Source organism: Pezoporus occidentalis, unplaced genomic scaffold (genome assembly GCF_034315485.1).
Source record: "Pezoporus occidentalis ecotype Australia unplaced genomic scaffold, CSIRO_AGI_Poc_V1 ctg88, whole genome shotgun sequence".
NCBI classification, from domain to species: Eukaryota; Metazoa; Chordata; class Aves; order Psittaciformes; family Psittacidae; genus Pezoporus; species Pezoporus occidentalis.
In genome coordinates, this window is record NW_026916242.1 from 494899 (window position 1) to 517589 (window position 22691).

The 22691-nt window shown below is 36.6% G+C and overlaps 1 protein-coding gene across 7 annotated transcripts in view; it reads right to left on the reverse strand.

Annotated features, from left to right (window-relative positions):
- The window catches only part of RAPGEF4 (Rap guanine nucleotide exchange factor 4), a 152538-nt gene that overhangs the window by 119550 nt on the left and 10297 nt on the right, over window positions 1-22691 (reverse strand). For 4 of the 7 annotated variants that reach the window (XM_062604810.1, XM_062604808.1, XM_062604809.1 and 1 more), the window contains exons 2-4: window positions 20020-20162; window positions 18812-18900; window positions 10439-10585 (exon numbers count right to left, since the gene is read on the reverse strand). In XM_062604810.1, coding sequence (XP_062460794.1) covers window positions 10439-10585; window positions 18812-18900; window positions 20020-20162 — 379 coding nt within the window. Of the gene's footprint in view, window positions 1-7338; window positions 7453-10438; window positions 10586-12591; window positions 12615-18811; window positions 18901-19505; window positions 19662-20019; window positions 20163-22691 lie in introns of those variants that run through there. The other 3 variants (XM_062604811.1, XM_062604812.1, XM_062604815.1) reach the window with 3 other exon arrangements.

Here is a 22691-nt window from a genome sequence, read left to right on the forward strand (position 1 = left end):
TAAAAGGAACAATCAACAGAAATGTTAATTGGTAGGGACAGAAGAAATATGCTAAATCTTTGCATTATCTGAGCACAAGGAAGAATAAATAGTCAATCACAGCAAAGAAACTATTTCTTTTTAGGCATTTGATATTATTTTTACATACATACACTACCGTAAAGGATGAGCTTTGCCATTATTCCCCCCTCAGGGAAGCAGGCAGATACGAAGTACCTCTCCATCTTCCTGCAAAAGCTACTTGCCACAGAACAGCATCAGAAGGGTTGTTTTTTGTGGATCTACTGTGGATCTACTATGGATCTACTGTGGATCACACATTAAAAAACGTAAAATTTGTACGAATTATTTTGTTAAATAGGGAAGGAAAATAACTTATGGTCTGTTTTTGGATGTCACAACCATTCATTACATTTTATTCAATGCAGATTAACTTAATTTTCATCCAAAGAGACTCTCCAGTTAATAATGGATACCTGGAAACGTAATTTACCTACCATCCGGTAAGGATACTTGCATTAAAAGTATGGATGATCATGTAAAATCAATCCCTTATAGAATTCTTATGGTACTAAAACCTGTATTCCTACCATAGCTAAAGCTTTGGAAGCATTTCCACAATTTGCTGTGCCTCACGCCTTTACATAATTTTAGAATACAAAGTCAACAACAACCCATTCCAGTATCAGTACCTGTGGGCTGACTGGTAACTTGCATCATTTTTTGAAGTCAGATCAAGTAATTCTTCAGAAAGGTTAAAAGGCAGAAAAATCCACACTCTTGTTAAAACACAAAAGGTCTGTCTCTCATAATAAAATGACACAAAGTACATTTTGTATATGAGATTAGGTTGAAGTAACACCCTCTGTAAGGCCACTCCATATGGCAGACGTATGTAAATACATTGAACAGAAACAACCTGTGAACTTCTGTTGTAATCTCAGAGCATATAATCTTTCAACCATACCACAGCAACAGCATTAAATGCTGAGATTGAAGTGTAGGTCTTCTTTGATAAAGCAGTATGTAAAACTGGTACCTTCTCAGTAATAAAATCCAATATTCACCAGTATATTCAGACATATCTGCTTAATTGTCTACACTTTTACTACATTCCCCTCCTTCAGCTCTGCAGAGTGAATGTACTAAGAAATAACAGGTCTTGACCTAATTCTCACCAACTCCAATGGTGCAAGAATAATTTCCTAACTGCTTGGTGATCCCTAGTTATCTGATAGGATCTAAATATCACAGATAAGGAGAAATACCCAAAGAACTCTTAAGAAAAGCTCAACAAAACTGGCTTTAAATGCTAGCAGGAATAAATGCAGAAAGAGAAATCATATTCCTAAGTCTGTGGAAGAAATGAGAAAACAGCCTGAGAAATGATAGCAGAAAAAAAAAAAAAAAAAAAGCCTTAAAATGCCTTTGAAAAATGTTTCATGCTTCTAGAGAGGATACAGACTTGAAGGGTATTGGCAGAAAGAAAGAAGAGAGAAAATAAGCCTGCACTGAGCTTTTAATCTTTCCTTAATTGTACTGAGAGTCTCCAGCATTATCCCCAGAGAGAATAAAGCATAAAAGCCTAAGTAACTCAAACAAGTTCCCTTGTAACTCGGTCCTTTCAGAACAGCATGATTTTTTTGAAGGACTTGGTTTCTTAAAGACTAGGTCATACAAAAATCGTATTGTAATGTATACTTTTATTCTGCTAAAACAAAGTGATGATATTGTGCCTGTTTCCACTAATATGTACTTATGAATATCTGGATAGATTTTTGTAGAAATTAACAGAATAACATTTGTCTATTTTGGAAAATGGAGTGGCTTGCATTGGTACTCAGAAAAGATATTTTTCAAAGGTCAAGACAGAGATGAAATGCAAAATTAAACAGAAATTACTCAGGAAGCAGAGGTTAAAATGTAAGCACACAATTATATCAGTATTATATCAATAAGTACTAAATGCAGGATGGCAAGGTTTAATTTTAAATGTTGATTATTTATTACTCTCAAACAATGATATATAAACCTGGCTCAGATCTAAGCACAGCATCTGGAAGGACAAGAGTATTTTATCAGTGTAATTTAAAATGAACAGAAGTCAAGATCAGTCAGAACATATTTGTAAATTTCCGTTTTCTTTTAACTTCTTCATTTGAGTTTTAACTGAGAAACTATTTTAAGCAGAGTTCAGAGAAAATATACACTAATGGTTTTATCTAATCAGGCATGAGATGAAGGATAAAGAAATCTGGCCTTAAGTGTCACATCAGATTGATGGTAAGAATCCACAAATTCCGGTAAACCACTGATTTCAACAACAGTTGAAAGCACAGATGACAAGCTGGGCCCTGTAATTCTTATTCTATGCCACAGAGAGATATTCCATATTCAGCTCTTAGACTTTTATGTTTTCATTTTTAAGCATACCTCTGGGATGTCTTTGATCCAGTTTACCTCAATACAAGTATTGAGTTGATAATTTTGTCAAGCACCCCTGAACTCATAAGCCACAAAATCACTTGGGTGATTCCAGCCTCTTGCTCTCACATTGCATCACCTATGTCAGTAGACAGAAACTGTCACAAAAGGTAAGAGGGTAAAGAGAATTTAAACCTACAACCAGCAGCCTGTGCTGCATATTATATATGGAGAAGGAAGCAATTACCTGGGTTGAAATCCCACAATGCTCATTGACTTCAATAAGGTAGGGTTTCACCATGGATGAAACGAGGGAAGGAAACAGTCTAACGGACAGGGCAAACACTGACCCTTACAGCTTTGATTATGACCAAGAAAAGACATCCATCAGAACTGTACTATCAAAGGCCAGCAAACGGCACTCTCTTTTTGAGCCCATTTATCAATCTATATACCTAATAAATTGATAATTTCTGGGGTTTAGCACATTTTGAGTTTTAAGGTGTTGGATGCTCATTCAAGGGATGCTTCTTTAAGGAAGGAGGAATTTACCTTCAACTAAATAGAACTTGTAACTTTTCTTTTTCTTGCTACAGGAAAGTGAGTATTTTTACAAAATACTTTATAAACTAAACAAGACTGTCAGAATAAAAAATAATAATATATAACAAAATAGCCTGGCTTTTGGTTTATTGTAATCTGCATAAGATCTTCCACAGCACAAATCTTATTGTTAGAGATTTCTGTATTTTTTTAATGCTAGCATGTTTAAGCTAATGGATTTTTTAAAATGTCAATATTTAAAACATATCCATCGATCTAATAAGTGGTATCACATTATTTGCCTGACCCATTATATTGTACAAGCAGAAAGCAACTACTCAAATGCAACATGTAAGCATGCATTCTATAGGAATGCCTTGGAGGAACACACAACCATATCCGTTGCTTTAAAGCAACAAAAACTCAGTGCTACATGGAAGCTTCTAAGGGCTTACTATTTTTCTCAACAACCTGGAGGAACCAGTAATAAAAGATTAACCTTTTGTGTAAGGAAGAAAAAACCCGACTCATCCGAAAAGAAATCAGGGAAGACCAGAAGATCAGAAAGGATCAATCTCCAAAATAACCTCAGCCACATATACCTCACGGATGGAGTTAACGAACAGTCTGTGCCAAATTGAAAAGTTTAGAAGCATAAGCAAAGCCTTATGCAGCTGGTCACTTCAGTATTCATTCTAAGGCACGAAAAGATACTGCAAACCATACATGTAGTTTAAACCAAAGCTCCAGGCAATCTGACTCAGAAATACAACAAAGGAAATATGATCATAACATAGTAATATAAATATACAGAATACATACTAGATACCAGATTATATACACACATATCAACAAAGACAACTCTGTGTTACGCATTTTTTTCTTTCTGTGACAAATGAGAATGAGACATGTATTTGATAGTTAAAATGTATGTTTGGGAAAAAAGCCAAAAACAATTTTATAAGCTTCAAATCTCATTATTCTTCTGAAAGATATTTTTACCTAATGAAAATGAACTAATGAAAGACCAGAAGTTTGCTCCCTGAAATAAGATTCACAGGCTCTCAGTTGTGCTTTGCAATATATGTTTTTGCCATTTAGCACATCATGCTTAGAGATACCACATTCAATAATACAATCTGCTGAGGATGAAAAGCAGTTTCTTTGCTAATAAAAAAGATGGTTATAGAAAGTGCAAGTTTGGCAGTAAAGCTTCAAAGAAAAATAGCAGCCTCAAAAACATCTGCAGACTTTAAGTGTGTACATTTCAGTTTGTCAGATGTTCTTCTATAATTTAAATATTTTAGGAATTAATCAAAATAATTTCTTTTCTTGAAAATTGGATGAATTCATATTTTTCAACTTCACCTCTAACCATGCTAAAATATGAAGAAAACAATAAAGGCATTACTTAACAGGGAGACTGATGTGCTCGCTGGATATTTCTATTTCTTTTTATCCAAGAAGGAATTTCAAATAAGACAAGCTTTCTGCAATATCATTTAAGACTCTTTGAAGTGCTAATAAACATATAAATGTTTTCAAGGGCTGTAAAGAGGAATGACAATATATTTTTTGCACAGTCTGGTGTAATGGGATTCAATGGGGACTTCAAGCGGATGGACATTACTACAGTTATAAAAAATTGTACCTAAGAGAAATTACATGCTAATAAGGTTTAAGAGAGCTCAGGTTTACAAAGCCTAATCCATCTCTGCATGGTAATCAGTGACATAGTCACAAAATATTGCTACTGAAATAGATTCAGAATTAACCAGGAGACTGAGGTGCAAACTGATTGCAGGGATGATCAAGAACATGCACCAGGAATGTTTGTTGCAGAGGTCTTTCTAATCAGCTTGTTATTTTTCAATCTTTTCAGTCACTTAAGGGGTGTCTGAAGTGCCTGTGTCTATCACCTGTAAACCAAGGATAGCAACAAAGAAAGGAAAACTCACAGTTAAGACTAACTAGATCCCTTGATCATCTGCAGACATTTCGCTCATTGCCAATACTGAATATCACACATAATGACACAGCAAATTATCTGAAACACAGTGAACAATTATTGATAGTAAACTTTTCAGTCATAATGCCACTATTTAGCAAAGAACATATAGCAAGACTGTATCAAGAGACTTGTACACTTCCATGAGTACATATCATGACAAAAGAAAAGCTGCATTACTGAAGCGAAATATCTAGTTCCTAAATGTGCTTCTCCACTCCAATGGCCAGGAAGGTTACCTTAGGAGATACAGTGTCCTAACCAGTCTTTGCATCCATTTTTTTAAAGTATGAGTTGAATACAAGCGGTAGAAAGCATCAGCCACTGTGTTTCTATGCTGACAAACATAGCTCGTTCTGATGTAAGTCTGGCTACAGAGGATAGAATGTCGCTCCATACTTGTTTAAATCTGCTCTACCAGCCAGAGCATCACTTGTTAAAATTAGAAATGTTTGACAAAGCAAAACAGGAGAAAAAGCTCTAGAAGCATATTGCAAGGATGGTCAAAACCAATATAACAGCAGCACTGAAGGCCAGACTCTGCTCCCACTTAGTACCATCTGTACCAAAGCAATGGTACTGTATTCACTTGAAATATGCTCAATTCACACCAGCAAAACTGAGAGTGCAATCTGGCACTTTTTGGTATGATAACAATTTTGGAATCTTGCCCTGCTACTCACTTGCGTGCTTTATCAGTATTAACACAGAAGGTATGAAGGTGGGATGTTAGTTATTTTTGAAGCTTTGCTCACATCTTGCCAATTCTGTGTTTACTGTCTAAAGCTGGGAAGGGGAGGAGGACTTTTATATTCCTCCTCCTTCCACGTGTTACTTTATGAAAAAATCTCCTGCTTGCCTACCATCACTTCATTTTTCAATGTCTCTCACACTAGCTGTTACTTTGCGCACAAATTTGAATTGATCATCAGCTGAAGATTTGCAGACAGCATAAAGCCACAGATTTCACACACTTTCATGTCTTCCTTCTGTGTTGAATTCTGTATCTGATAACATGGAATAATTCTTCCTTATTCTGACAAGATGGCTATTTGAGAGGTTGGTGAACACAGTACTCCAGCTACATTAAAAATGGAGGCTACTACAATTTGATCACCTTTACATTTCTCAAATAAAACCCCATTAGAGAGACAAATCATCAACATAGAGTTTGAGCAGTCAATGGAGAGTGTGACATGAAGCGGGTAAAGACAGCTGAGTGTTCCATGACCACCTTTTATACTTTTGTGGGTCTCCAAGCACTTCACTGTTTTAAATCACATGATCACCCATCCTGCAAACCTAATATTCTGTATTTTATTAACTATAGTTTTATACCTCTACTATGTTTGCCTATGGGAAATCAGTAAATCAGAGCAAAGACTTCTGCAGTTGATTACTGGGCAATAAACTGGCAGAGTAGTATACCATAAATCAAGCTGATAGTTCAGGGGCTGGACATGAATCTGATTTTTTTTTTGTTTGATTCCCCCCTCCCAATATTTCATTTCTCAGATCAAATTTAATCTCTCACTCAAATGAACTGGAAAGAATTTCTGGCATGCAATACTCACTGGTGCATTAGAAAGTACTGACATTTAAATGAGAGTCCTAATACTCCTTAAACATGTTGAAGTATTCAGGAGTCTACTAGAGAAAGAAGCAAGAACATCTTCAAGTAACAATGCAACATATATTTTCCAGCAGCCTAAGGCAAGGAAAAGGCTGCCTCTCTTCACACAGCAAAACACCTACAGGAGATTCAGCAACAAACTTTGATAAAGCATGGCCAAATGGATAAAAAAATATTAAAATCCTTACATGTTCATTTTCATTAATGTATTTTTACAGTGCCTTTGTAATTCCTACTGCCATAATCCTGACACATAAAAGGAGGTGTAAGATTATATTATACCTTGATAAGGGATATGATACACCTTAAAAAACCTAACCAGTATTACATGCAAGTGCACTGAGATCTGTGGTCTCAATTCTGACGAACTTAAGCCTTATTCAGGAATCTCACTGAACACTGCTACAACATTTAAGTCAGTTCATATGTGTATTTCCTGTACAGCATCCCACTAAAACAGTATGCAAAATTTTTTCTGTTCTGACAGAGGACCTGCTTTTAAACCAGCTCATTAAAAACCAACATTCCCAGCATTCAGAAAACAAAGACAGCAAGCAAATTGCTTCTCCCAAAGCTATTATTTCAGAGCAGTGAAGTCTGCTGAGGGCTACTGAATTATCATCAGATCATCTGAAGCAGGAAGCCAGTTACACTACAGTTTACCAGACTACAAGATCTGCAAAGTGCTGCTGAATATGAATAGAAAAAGAATTAAAATATTCATTCTGACCTTACAGGGACCAAGACTCCCTCTCTCCAAGGTTACTGCATGCCGAAGTAATAGCTGTTGTTCATCTACCTGAAGATCAAATGTTTCTCAAGGCATGTTCAGTAACTTCTAACATAATCTTACTCCACACAAAAGGAAATTGGTTATTTGTATGTTATCCAAGGAAGGCTGAGTAATTCACTGTGGTAGGAAAGACCTCTAAAAATAAGTCACCTCTCAGCAGATTCACTCCCTTCCTGTCTGGGTTTGATTGCCACTGCATGAAAGGACAAAGCTTTAGGGTGAACTACAGAGAACTTCTGTAATGATGACACTGCTCACATACATTCATTTCACTCCTACTCTGTATGAAAGAATCCAGCTATTAGAGGTGGAGCAAGTCAGTGACCCAACAGGATGTGCATGACTAGAGTACCTCGTGTAGCCTTCTGCTTTCATGTTTATTTTTGGATGTATTTTCCTTTGTGCTTTGAAACAGATTTCGGGGCGAGGTAGATAGAACCACACTCACTGATGCTGAAGAGGGAAAAGCAAGTTCTTAACAGGAAGAGTACTTCTTCCTACAGATATGTAGTGTACCTTGGAAGTCCACAGTGTTGTAACAATGATGAACAACTTTTTTCATGTTTGTTAATACTCCTCAGAGATGAAGGACAGGGACAATTGGTGCACAAAGGCATGTCACCAGTGATTCCCATAACCTCCTAGAGCTTCCTCATCAGGAAACAGTGTTCAGCTGTGTGAGAACCTAACCAGAGATATCATCTTCAAGTTGCTATAACAGCTGTTGACAGAAAACAACTCTCCAAGGATGACTAAGCTTAGAAGTTCAACAGATGTTCCCAAACAGGATGCTACTTTAACAGAGAAAATACTAGGCCATTTTAACTGGTAATTGTTCTTATCAGGACAATAACTTGTTTTGACCAGCATTCCCTGCCTTATAATTTCAGATCATAGAAAAAGTTTCTGTATTGAAAAGGTTGATTAACTTGTATATTACAGGAGGCATCTTATTCTATTTTTGATAAAGCATATCCTTACCTTTGCTAATAGCAATTAATACACTTTGCTGCATATCATGCATTAAATATGTTAATAAGCCACGTCTGTGAAACATTCCATCAATGCAATTGTTTCTTAGCGTAACAGACCTAATATAGGAAAAGATACTTTTCAATTTAAGCAAAACTCAGAAGTCTGTAAATTCATAATATGAAGTTACACAGATTCTGAAAAGTCTATCCAAAATTAAAAATAGCTATGTATTATATCTTGCTCTCGTCAAAGTAAATTTCACAAAGGAAAAAAAAAAAAACAAACCACCAAACAAAAACAACAAAAACCACACCCCAGAACAAACCCAAAACTAACTTTATTTCTATATAAAAATGTATTTTTTGCACTCCTATTATTAATTGTAAAAATCCTACATTCATAAAAGCAGTAACCATTTTAAGGATTCCAACCCTTCAGTTTACCTAGATTGTTCTTAAACTACAGTATTACATTATTTTGGAATTATTCAACTACTTTTTATGAAGAAACTGTTTCCTTATGGAATTAAATTCTCATTATCTGGAGAGCTGAAATTTGTATGCACTAGATTTTAGCTTTTATGGTATCTGGATTGTGATAACACTAGCATGGGTGCCTTTTCCCATTTTTCCCATGACACTGCTGATATTAAGTATCTGTGATCCATTCTTGACTTGGTGTGGGTTTTTATTAGAACAAATTTTGAAAGTCACCTGAATGGCATGTCATTGTATCAACAGCTCTTTCCCCATATGGGCTTTGTCACAGCAAAGATATATGAATCTTAGGATAATGCAGGCAGAACAATACAGTATCTATAACTTAGCAAGAAGTTTCCCCTGAAGAAAAGTATTTCCTTTACTTTAGATAATACTAATAACCAACTGCTGTTACTGCTAGTGTATTTTTGGGGAATTTATTAAATAATTTTCTGTTTGTCCTGAATATTATCACACCTTAGCTGCAGTTCACAGAGGCTTTGGGGTTTGAAGATTACAAAGAAACAAATACTGCCTTGAAAAAAAAAAATTAATTCTACCTCAGACTAACCAGCAAAGCTGTATTTCATGGCATAATTTTCCACTCACTAAGAGCACAGACATAGCTTCCTTGAAAGCAAGCACACCGGAATACATTAAAAGTTCACGGTAAAACTGCATACAAAAGGCAAAGAAGCACCACAAAACTAAAATGTGGCCCCTGACATGTGCAGCACCTGGGACATGCTTTACTGCACAACTTCATAAAACCTGCAATATACAAGATGTGTGCTAAGGTTCTCTAGGATAGCTCCCAATACTTGCAACGCACATGACCTTTTCCAAAAGCATCTATCATCAAAAAACTCATAAAAATCAGAAAAATTGCTAAACAACATTGCATTAGTGATAGAAGAGCAAATTACATTGGCATTTTTGTTTTAAAATAACTTTAAATGTTTGAAGGTTCAAAATTTTTAAGAAGGAACTTAACCTCCACTTCCCCAGTAGTTCTGATGGGAAACCAACAAATTGAATGCTTAGTAGGAAAGTCATATGCATAGAAGAAATGACTATGCTTATACCAATTAAAAGTGAATTATAAACATGTTACTTGAGAAACCTACAATTGGGTTTATTGTCCTCCATCATGAACTTATAAAGCAATACATACATTAAAAATTTCTGACTAGTGGCAAATGTAGCAGATGTTAAAACAGATGAGACCACTGGCGTATTGAATCTCTCAATATCAGAGTATATTAAGGATAGACTTTCCTCATAAATACTGGCAATAAAAGCATGTTCAAGGCTAAAAAAGCAACACCTGCTGCATGCAAATAAATTCCACCAGAAATTTCACTTTAGTTATTTCATTAGAACAGACCCACAAGAAAGAAATACAGGAGTATGTAATAATGCAGAATATGAAGCACTAAAAAGAAAAGGACTTTCCTTTTTGTCCAAACTAATTTAAAAGGGTTATTACTTTGCTTACAGTATAAATGTTCTTATATTTCATTACAAACACTTAAAGGTTAAATCACTTTTTCTGCATAAACTGCAAATAAACTTGAACCTACCTCCCAAAGTGTTTTAAAGTCCTTCTGCTCAATTCGAAGGAGCTCGCTGTATTCTCTTGTAACAATGGTAGCATGGCGAGGAGTGTTATCCAGAATGGACTCTCCAAAAGCAGTTCCTATTCCCAGAGTGCATATTGTCACAGCATCCTTTGAAATAAATAATAATAAAATTAATAAATATATAATAAAAGGACTACGGAATAATAAAAGTAATAAAAAGACACATATTAAATATTCCAGGATGTCTTAAGAGTCTTTGTGTCACATTCAGTGATAACACTGCCTTAAGACTCTTCAGCAATTTACTTTAAAATAAAAGCGCCAACAAAAAAAAAAATCAATATGCTGATTAACAACACAGAAAGCTTCAATGTGGAAGCAAGTAGCTCTGTTTACTATGACCATCAGTTGAATTAGACATTTCTGTGTGCAAAACAGAGAACAAAAGAGTGACTTTCACCTTTGGAAGAAAGTTATGACCTCTGTCCATCTACCTCTAAACACTGTTATGATGATGGGATTCTTTTGAAATGTCAGAGGTGATGAGAAGATAACGAGATGTAATCTTGGAATATAAATTTCTGCCCTATGTAGACTACCCTCATTAGAAAGAAAATTTAACTGTTTTCTCTGCAAACATAACTTTCAACTATATTCTTTTGTATTTATAATGCGTTTCTCTGCTGTGTAAGGTCTGTGCCCAGTGCAATCGTACAATTTAACCAACTCTTGACCCTTCTGTTGAATATGCCAGTAAATCTCTCAATTGTTAATGCCTGCCAATTAAGTACCAGACTAACAAAAAGAAAAATAGTATTATTTTCACATAAATCAGGGATATCAAGAAAACTACTGAAGTCCAAAACAACCTGGAATAGAATATTCAGGATGGTCCCAAACATGGAGAAAAGAGCCTACGTGAGCACATGCTATTCAAGTGACAGAAAGATGTCTAAATCAAGCCTCTTTGGCCAGGAACTCCTCTGTAATAGCTCTAGTATAAATTATGAGCTTCTGTAGAGAAAAAAATCAAGATTACTAGCAATTAAGTAACTTGCTGAATCAAGATCTTTAGATACATGTTCTGCTTAGGCTTACAAATTGCTATGTTCCTGAGTACACGCTTGAAGCTGAACGATTACGCATGTCGCTTTCTAAGCTGGGCTTTAACTGACTGCCTTCTGAGTAATTAAAAAAGATAGCAACAGCATTACAAATTTAAATGGATACAAAATACACTTTACTAAAGAAATCGTACATGCACACAGGCAAATTCACATAAACTTATAAAAACACATGCTCATTTGACTGGATACAACATTGGGAATATAGTTTAATTCTGAAAATGTAGGATTCATGAAATGCCTACAAAAACAAAGGCAGAAAAATTTGTCATCCCATCCACTACATCCTTGTGGCTGATAATGCAAGAAAGATGCATGAGCATATTTCAGCATCATTTTTTGTGTTTAAAATTGCATTGTTTTCCTTTCATGCATCTAATAAGTGGTAATAGGCAAATGTTATTAAGATCAAGTTAGTAGCTTTATAATTGCATTACGAAGACAAATGCCCATAATAGTCCAGTTCCCTGAACCATAGCAAATTGCTTTTGCACAGATATTACCATACGAAATCGTGTGTTCAGGAAAACAAAAATCAATTACCTCTTAGAAAAGATCAAGGAAAAATTTACCCACTGTCAGAAATAAATTTTCAAGGAAGGTAAATATGAACAGGCATTGTCCAAAAGAAACAATATTTGCGAATGAGTACCTAGACACCTAAACATAAGTCTCTATGAATAGCCTAAAACAGGCTACACGTTAAAGTTCCACCTTAACAAGCTTACCTTTCAGATCTGAAACACTATATGCATGCTACCGTACTCACAACTGCACTCAAAAGAGCTACAAATACAATGTGCCTACTGCTCTTACAAAATTTAATCTCCAGATCTCCAATACATTATTCTCAACTTCATTTAGAAAGTTCAGACAAAAAATCTCTGTTTAGAGCAGAATAACCAAATAGCCTGGCAGAAAAAGAAAATTTTCCATATTGTAAATAAGCAATATTTACATTTTCCAGCTTCTTTCTGACTCCCTTCCCTCACTCCAAAAAAAAAATACACTCCTTTATAAACACCTCACCTTTTTTGATTCTTTACAATATTGAAGACCGTATCTTTAAAGGCAGAACACAGAAATCAATCACTTCCTAAGACAACAATAAGGCAGCTGTTCAGCCTAAGAAATAAATTAACAGTTGTGGGGCACTGAGTCAAGGAGCTGGAATAGTCTTATCTACATTCATTAGAGTCCAGGCTTCTACCAAGTGAAAGCTCTTCCAGGTTTTTTCCCTAGCTGTCATTGCTCTCCATAGAGATGCAGTTTTGCAGCCAGCTAGGGAGCAAGTCCATCTGTTTTCTTAAAGACTTCAGAGCCCCATTTTCCCTCTGCCCCTTGTTTATACGTCTCCAGCCTCCTGAGGAATCAGGTGTGCATCTCCTACTACACCTGTTAACCTTACAGTCAAGAATCTCCTGCTGTTCAGTGTAGACTTCAAAACTCAGTTTGCTGTTCCCCTCTGCAATCTCAGGAACAGCAGGGGGTTCTAGCTGCTGGTAACCAGCTAAAATTCACACAGATATTTAAAAGGCAGTATTAGAGACTTAAAAAGATGTGATTGTTTCCACTGCTATCTGTCCTCTGAATGCACTATAAAATGTGACAGAAAAAAAAGGATCATAAAATGGTAGTGGTCAAAATAGGTTTAAAAAAATATGAGAGCTAGGTTGGAAGGGATTTGAAACTTTTCATTTAAATATTATTCAGTGTTTTGCTTGGTTCGTTTTAATGTCACCATTTTCCCACACCTTATACCTTTATCTCAACTCTGCACCTGTGTCCCTCCAGGATTCCATACCATCTCCATGTTTAATTGGAGAACTGCAAAAGCTGGCATTTTGAAAAGTTTGCTTACTATTACTTTGGCACACTTCAGTTTGTCCTCAGCAAAAAATTCCTTTTATAACAGAGAAACCAAAGGATGCAAACTGAAGTAAACTATCTGTTCTATTATGTGATTTTCCTGTTCTATTACCTCCACTGGAGTATGTTTCAGCTATTCAGATAGGAAATCCTTAATAAACTTCTTCTAATGACAATACAGAAATATCTTCCCACTCCAGAACTGCAGTTTGCCAATATATGTTAGGTCATCCTCTTTACACTATACAAGGTGATTTGCCTAAAGTAGGCATTATGATTCTAGAAAAACTGTAACCAACATCTCTTCTAGTTCCTAATTAAAATATTTACAGATCAGATTAACTGTACTATAATAAAATATTCATTATTTCCACACCTTCCTACCAAATCCTCTAAAAGCAACCTGCAATGTCTTGGATTTCTTCCTAGGTTACCCAGTAGACACAAGTGAAATGATTTCCCTATATTAACTCTCAATAAGCTAAGTTCAAACCCAAAATTAGTACAACCACAACACTATGGAGCTCAGCATGGGCCACCACACATTCCTTCTCAGCTGAGTACATTAGTCCAGCCAAACTCTGTTCTGATGGGCAGGGCAGTTCTCATGCTCAAAATAAGTAATTTAAAGCTAGGTTGGGCATATTTACACTACACTACAGACTGACCACAGTACAAACCTATGTTGTGGCTTCACATTGTTTCATCTCCAAAATGCATAGTACTATGTATACATACATAAGTGCATTTACATGCAGAAAGCAGTACTGCAAGGACTGTCCTGTTTAAGTCCCTTTCCTTGTTTCCACTTCATCTTATCACAGCCAGGATATTCTTCCCTTTCCTACATGGAGGTCTGAGCCTCTTTCTTCACAGTCTTTTCAGCAACCCCACTAATTTACTTGGCTTTTGATCCCCAGTCCTCTGTATCTTCCTACAACTGATGCTGCTGTACCACCTAAGCACCCACAGCTCCTCCTTTAAAGCTTTTCTAAAAAAGGCAAGTAAAGTCAATGCCCTCTGTTCAGTTGGGTCTGTTTTTAAAAACTGATCAGCTTAAAAAAACTCCACCAAAACACAGGCAAGATTAACTTGCAATAGCCCCCAGCACACACAATGATTTATCCGGCAGACTACAACAAAACCGCAAATTAAAATGCTATTTGGTATTTGTCTTTCTTCTCTTCATTCCGTTCCGTTTACCAGGTAGGAATATAAATCTTAACCATTTGAGGTAAAAGGCTCAGAATGTAATTCAGTAAAACACAATGTTGCATAATCTGATAAAGATGTCACACTGATGCTTTTTTCATAACGCATTTATTCCCAGCTTTATTCTGAGACATCACCATCAGCTATCTTTCAGAACCTGTTCATTTTCAAAACAGAGTTCAAAAATTAAACATACACAGGGCAGTAAGCAGTATTTTTAAGACTACACGAAACTAGGAATATCTCTAAGAGGAACTTCCATTAGTATATACCTTGGTTGTAACATCAGATAGGTAACAGTGTCAAAAATTAAATTCTGAATCTGTTCATACTTATAGAATCATAGAATCGTTAGGGTTGGAAAGAACCTTAAGATCATCTAGTTCCAACCCCCCTGCCATGGGCAGGGACACCTCACACTAAACCATATCACCCAAGGCCTCGTCCAACCTGGCCTTGAACACTGCCAGGGATGGAGCATTCACAACCTCCCTGGGCAGCCTATTCCAGTGCCTCACCACCCTAACAGGAAAGAATTTCCTTCTTATATCCAACCTAAACTTCCCCTGTTTAAGTTTTAACCCGTTACCCCTTGTCCTGTCACTACAGTCTCTAATGAAAAGTCCCTCTCCAGCATCCCTATAGGCCCCCTTCAGATACTGGAAGGCTGCTATAAGGTCTCCACGCAGCCTTCTCTTCTCCAGGCTGAAAAGCCCCAACTTCTTCAGCCTGTCTTCATACTTGAGGATCAAGACCTTTTTGTGACAGATTCTAAACAGGCTGTGTTTTCTGTTTATTTTGAAAGGGACTTACTAAATCTCTGCATGACTTTTAAGTGATCATATCAGTTACAAACAAGTTGAGTTCATTCACTTACCGCTGCAATTCATAGTGAGACCTTTTTACATAAAAACTAAAGTCTTCTTCAGTCTCTTCTTGACTGTTGAATACTCAGAAAACTCATAGTTTGTAGAAAGCAGACCAGTTACCACTCAGGAGGTACTGGAAGGGTAATGCTGCCAGATCTCTGTATTTGTTTCAATGGCAAATGAAATCACCATCATGATCAGCAGCAGCTAACGTATTTTAGCACTTCAATGGCACAGAACTAACAGTAACAGAGAAATCTGTTCTGGCAGAACTCTTCAAAGCAGGTGTATTGTAAACTTCTGAAGACGATTTTCAAACTAGCCATTTTAGTATTAAACATTGCCTGTACTCTGTTATGTATTCTAACACTGCCCTCTTGTGACATAATACAGTTTAGCAAAGAGTCAGAAAGGATTTTTCCAAACCAATATGAAAGCAAGGCTTTACCTATGAGGTCCTAAATACGTGTGTTTTCCTTAAAATATTTAAATCAGTATATGGGATGCTTCCTCTTATCACAATAGCAAATAATAAGTAATTTTAATATTTCTTTTTATATGCATTCTCAACTTGGTCCTCATCAGTATTAGTAACATTTTCTGTGAGAAATCATAGGTGGCTGCATGAGTAAGCTAATGTGCAGCAAGAATGTGCAGGAATTAATACTTCACTAGCTACACTGACATCTTGATCCATTAGTGCATTTAGATACAATTTCTAGTGCAAGACATGTAACTACATGCCTCTGTAGGCTCAAAGACCATTAAGACATTCTTAGTAAGCACTGAATGCAAAATAACTTACTGCACATTTAATGGAAGAAAGCTACCAAACATCACAGGTGTCTGCACAAAGAGTTAGCAGATGGTAGCTGCTACACAACACATTTATTGCCAGGCTTTCTGAAATATAAGTTCCCCAGTTAGACAAATAAACACTTAGTAAAAGAGGGACCAATATTTTCAATCAAGAGAATTGATTTTTCATATTTACATTAACACTATAGGCATCATCTAATGGTAGGATAATCCAAGCTGTAAGAAGACATCTAGTACAACCTCCTGCTCATCTTAAGTATTAAAAGAGTCTTAGTATCGTTTAAAGACTTTTTAACCAATAGGAAACTAAATACAGAATTAGCTTCTTTCTTCCTAGAAAAAATGGCATAGTCCTTCTGTACTACATGAGTCTACAAACTACTTAACTTGAAACTTCTGTATCTCTTCTGCTCTGCTGGAAGTTTCTCATTAGTGTTAGTGCCATTTATAATATTATAGTAACAGCAGAGCACTTAATCACTACTATGACTTTACAAAGGAAGCTTTGGCTCCTGGGTGCTGTTACTGGAAGATGTGCTCCAGGGTAGGTTACAAGCATCCCTACATCTTAAGCATGGGTCATCCATTCCTAGCTGCAAGCATAATGCTGTCCACTCTATTTCCTCCATCATCCAGGTTTGTAGTGAGCACAGCAGGCAGGGAGTGCTAGCAAGCACTTCAAGCTCAAGAATGACCAGCACCATGCCAACAAGGAAGTACAGGCAAGACTGGAACAGGGCACCCAGCAGTTAAAGGCAGGAGACCAAGGATGGACAAGGAGAGCCATAGTATAAACACCAAGATGGAGCAAAACCAGAGAAAATATTAGACTCAAATAGTATCTAGGATTCCCCAACCATCAAACGTATCCAGCACTGGAATGGTTAATGAGCTGCTATCCTTTTGGCAGGGAGGCTGCATCCTATGGCAACTAGTCAGTGGTAAGAATTCAGTTCATTACTGCTGTGAGAAGGAAATGTGAGGCTAAGAAATTACTGCAGAATGTAATTTCTAGAACTAGAACTACGTGAACTGTAGTTCTGTAGTTTCCAATAGGCAGGAAAATGGAGTGAACCTCAACAAGCAGAAAAAATATTTACGTTAAATTTCTTAAAAGGCTGAACTGTTCCAACCTCCATTTAATGGCATAAATCAACACTCCAAACAGATTCTTAATTTAACTTCCACATCTAGAACACTTCTATGCATATACTTCCTTCTGATTCAGTAAAGAGCATTGGCTTTTAATCACAGTGTAGTGCCATGTTTTGGCAAATAGTGGAAAATATTCATGATTGCTTTAGACCAGCACAGAAACAGGTATTATTGCAAGAGCCCGATACTATTCCAAATTGTGACAATACTGACGACAGCCAGGCCATGCTGAGAACTGCTAAAATTAGGCTAATTTTACTTTCAATCAGTCTCTACTTATTACAGTGAAGAGGTTTCTAAAAATAATTATATGAAAGAAGTCCCTTTTGTATCTATCATTTTACTGTAAGAAGCAGAAAGACCCAGTGCTCACACACTGCCCTGGCTTGCATTCTGACCCAATTTCACTGGTGATGCAGTGCTCAGCAAAGTGAAAAATCCAATTTCTTCTATGAGCAACAAACCTTCCCCATTCAGCCAAACTTTGGGCAAAGAATAAACCACCACCATCCCCTACGCATGGAACATTCAATCACGGTGGGGAAAAGAGTCCTGTGTAGCTATACTATTCATGGGAAGGCACAGAGTCACATGTCCAACCTTCTGCTGAGCTACAGGATAGGACAATCCCAGATGTCAAACATGGGAGCAGGGAATGGGACATGATGACTTCCCAGAAGACTCAGTTCACAGCAGTAAGAGCAGGACTTGTCAGCATAACATTATATGACACAGGTGGGAGAGTTCCTCCAGGAAAAATATCTCATCCTTATTTTTTGTATTTACTCTAAACTCCTAATTTTAAAATATAGGAGTGCCAAGATACTGAGAAACTGCTTGTAATTTGGTGGGAATTTCATTTGTTCTTCTATTTCTACTAAATAAGTATTGCCTCCAGGCTTCTGGTCTAAAGTGGCAGCAGTTCTAATACTCTCCACTCCTTGCATTGGAGACTGCAGTATGCTGTTATAAGACTGCACTGTTGGTGGGGTTTGAACTTTCTGAATAAGGCACATTTATAGGGAATGAATTAACAGCTCTTAGACCTCTAGCTTAATTTCATATGGCTCTATCAGGAAAGACAGAGAAGTCTTGCTTCATATTAAAATGTAGACCCCTTTCCAGAGCATTACATTTCAGTTTTCTTCAAGTCAATGGTATGATTTGCCCCCATAGACAAAGGACAGCTGAGACTATGGGATACTCAGAGAAACACACATGTAGTAAGACACAGTATCTGTAGATATATGTTACCTATGTTAGCATAAGTCATATCCTTTCTTTTTACTACTGACTGGATGGTTTCAATTAAAAATCTCTTTTACCTGGTGGTTGCTTGTATCAGAAACCTTCACATCCAGTGATCCTGTGAGAACAGCATACCAGTTCGTCCCAATATCACCCTGACGAAACACTGGAAAGATGAAATCTTGTAAATAAGAACTACCTCTTTAAGTTCAGCAACATTAACAAGTATTTTCCCTTGTATTACTGTACTACTATAGTCACTTCTGGCAGTATAGAATTTGCTATGTCAGACTACTTACTTACTGTTCTAATAATATTTACAATGACACTAGAAATCACATATTTTAGTAAACTGGTTGATACACTATAGAAACAATGAAAATACATAGAATTGTTTTGCTCTTCTCCCCAGTTTGCTTCTTTTTTACCACTATCTTAGTTAACAAACAAAACAAAAAACAAAAAAAACTTTCTGAACAATGTCCCTTTGAAATTCAGAATTTTTCAATGCAGATACAGCTCCCACCGATTTCAGTAAGAGTTCTGGCTGAGAAGCAACTGCAAGACTTTGATGTTCAGGCATTCCAATTGTGTGATTACAGTATCAGAATTCCTATTATTCTAAGCAAACCCCAGTGCTGTATGCCTAAAGCCTGACAGATTTACCTAAGAGGTAGCTAAGACTCTACTAAATACCACAGGTCTCTATGACCTATTCACCTGGTACAGCTCTGGGAGCTCACACATTCTCATCACAGGACCATCACTTACTTCCATCTCAGCTTCACAGACCGAGCACAGCTGTCTACCTTCATGTGGCAGACAGGCTGCCAGAGCAGGCACAGAGCGGTTGCACCCCACAGCAGTATGCAGCTCTGAAAATCTGTCTTGTGTTATTCTGAGTGACTGCAAACCACACACTGTTAGTGATATACCTAGGTGATACCCTTTTGCCCCGACATCAAAAAAAAGCACCTACAAGAGATCAATAACACATTTACAGGGGAAGAATGGGACTTAAGTGCAATGACTTGCTTCTAATCTTTCAACAGAACAGTGGCAGAGTCCCAAATCAAATAATGTGTGCCTTGTTACCATAGCTTCACTCCACACTGTATTTGTAGAGCAAGCAGCACTTTAGTCCTGCCTTCCCGCATGACTATGACTGTAAATATTCTTATGACAGTTCCACTGATTGTGTTCTCTCATTGATCTCTTAGAGACATTCCCAGCCTATCCCCCTTTTTATCTACATAAAACAGTTCATTATATGAAGCTTTCTTACATGTGATTCCTTTTTCCAGATTTTCATAATATCCACAGAGACATATCTGCTGGAGAAGGTTTGGATGAAATTTCTCAAAAGCTTTCACTTCTTTCAGTCGTGTGAATATTATATCTACATCTTCACTAGAACGTTCCAAAGGTCTGAAAGAAAACAAAGGACAAAATTCTCAAGGGCTTTATCAGAGAAACATCCTCACCTGCACCAAATTTACAAATCTTTGCAATACGTTACACTATAAGATAAACAAATTAAAATGCATTTCACAGGTACCTAATGAAACCCTTCCAAAACATCCTAACAACTGCCCATTATCAACTTGAACACGATTATCATCATTTCAACACAGGCAGAGTCCAGAAGCCTCACTTAGCAACAAAGTCCTGCTGTAGCAATTACAGTGAAAGTATATATGATGATAACAGTCCTTATTCTAAAGAGCTTAGAATGATATATAGTTTTATATTTGTCATGGAACACAAATAAACAGATGTCCAAAAATATAAGATGTCTGTGAAATCAGTGCCCAAAACCTGGCTAAAAGAAAAAGCTTTCGATATCAGCAGTAACTCCTATACCCACATTTCTCTTCTGCATTTTGCTGGGTACAAACTAACTTGATGATTCTAAGTACATAATTTTTCATGCAATTCCTGTCTCTTAATGTTGGACAAACTGAATGCAAGCGAGAATCTAAACTGTTCATTGGTACCTGTAAAGAGTTTTAATTCAAACATTTAAAATACTTACACCTATGATAGCAACAACTTCAAAAAAAAAAAAAAAACAAAACCCAAGATTTCAAGAAAAATGAAATGGTAGAACTCCCTCCAACAAAGCAGCTTGTAGACCAGCAGTTCAGCAGGCTCAGAAAACTACTACGTATTTGTGAAACTAAAGTAAATTAGCTCTGTAACATACATTTTAAATGTGATTATCAAATGTTATGAATCGGCAGGTAAGCCAACCACTAGCTAACAGCTTTAGAAAGAATCTTTCATAACAGATTAAACGCCTACCACTACACACAGAAAGAAACACAGAACATTCCCAGGAGATTATGTTGGATTGGATGCAGAAATCATTTCTGTATAAAGAGGTACCAGAATGATAGACAACTGTCAGTCATCATTAGACCTATCAATCACTCAAATGCTGCTAGTTAATTTTACTGACAAAAACGTTCTTTTAGCCAGTGGATGAACTTCTAAATGAACACAAGTCAGGTAGCTTACAATGAACAAAGGCTAAGTTCACAAACACATATCATTATCACCTTATTGTTACACTACAGTGTAAGCACTTCTTCCGACAGGATTTTTTCTTTAAAGATTCCTCTTCAGATTCAAAGACTTAAGAGCTCTAATTTCTCTCAGGGAAGAGCCCAGATCCTACTCACATTGAATCTCTGTCTCTCATCTTTCTTAATAAATTAAGTCTAGGAGGGATTAAATCTCTATCCTCATTTATACTCCAATTTACCCTTGTATACAGTTGCTTCTGCATCACAGTGACATCCTCTTACCACCTCAAACCACAACTAACTGAAGTAGCTCCCTTTTTAAGTATTTTAAGTAAGATTTTTACCCACTCCTTTTTTTTTTTTTTTTTTCACTGTGCATTAGCTGACAGGTACTAACAAGCATTAAACCTCTTGTCAAAATCCTTTTAAGAAGATTAGGATGTGTAGCTTGCAAACAGATTTAAAATCTGTTTATACAAGATCCCTACCCAAACTACACTGGCACCTGGAACAATAACTCCCTTAATTTGTGGACTCCTAAAAGTAACAGCAAAACCCTACAAGAAAAAAAAAAAAAAAAAGAAAGAAAGAAAAAGGGAAATAATTCTGAGAATATCTCCTTTTCCTAGATAAACTAAGACTGTTTCACACACACAACTGCTCACACTGACTTTGTTCAAGTCCATCAGTTCATCTGCATAAAATTGACTGTAGGATCTCAGTGTTTAGCAATGTTAATTGTTTGATGCAGTTGAACAGGGAAAAAGTAAACAGGGTTAGCAAACAATATGCATCATGTTGTACAAACTTAAATCAACACTGTTTTCTCAGGGCTCTTTTTGAAATGTGAGTGAAGAAATCTCTTCCACTCTGTTCCCATCAAAAAGAAAAATTTGGGGGGGATTTAATTCATAGACTGTGTAGCTTTTTTTCCTGAGAGCTGCTGAAGGCTCAAGTCACAGGGTTTCCATGCAGTTCAGAAGAAGGTGAGAGCAGGGCTCACTTCCACTGATGTGGCAAGGAGCGTCTTGTGTCAGACAGATGAACTACAGGAAAAGCTCTTTCTTCTGACAAAACTGTTTCATGACCCCAGTAAACTGAGTCATCATGAAGGAAAATCATTCTCACAGATAGCTAAACCATGCTCTTCAGAGTTGCAAACATCAGCACAGCAGTGAGAAATCAAACTCCATATTTATCGGGAAAGACAAATTACAGTCATGTGTTCCTAGTGGCTTACTTTAGCAAGTAGCTGTGCTACAGTACTTTGTATTAGCAATAGCTACTTCCACCTCGAGTCCATTAAGTGGACATTTGAAGGGGGACATATAGACATGCTTTCAACAAAAAGAAGAATCCAAACTTTTAAGTAATATGCATAGTAGTAATCTGAAAATTGTTGTATTCCTTACAATGTTTCTTAATAATT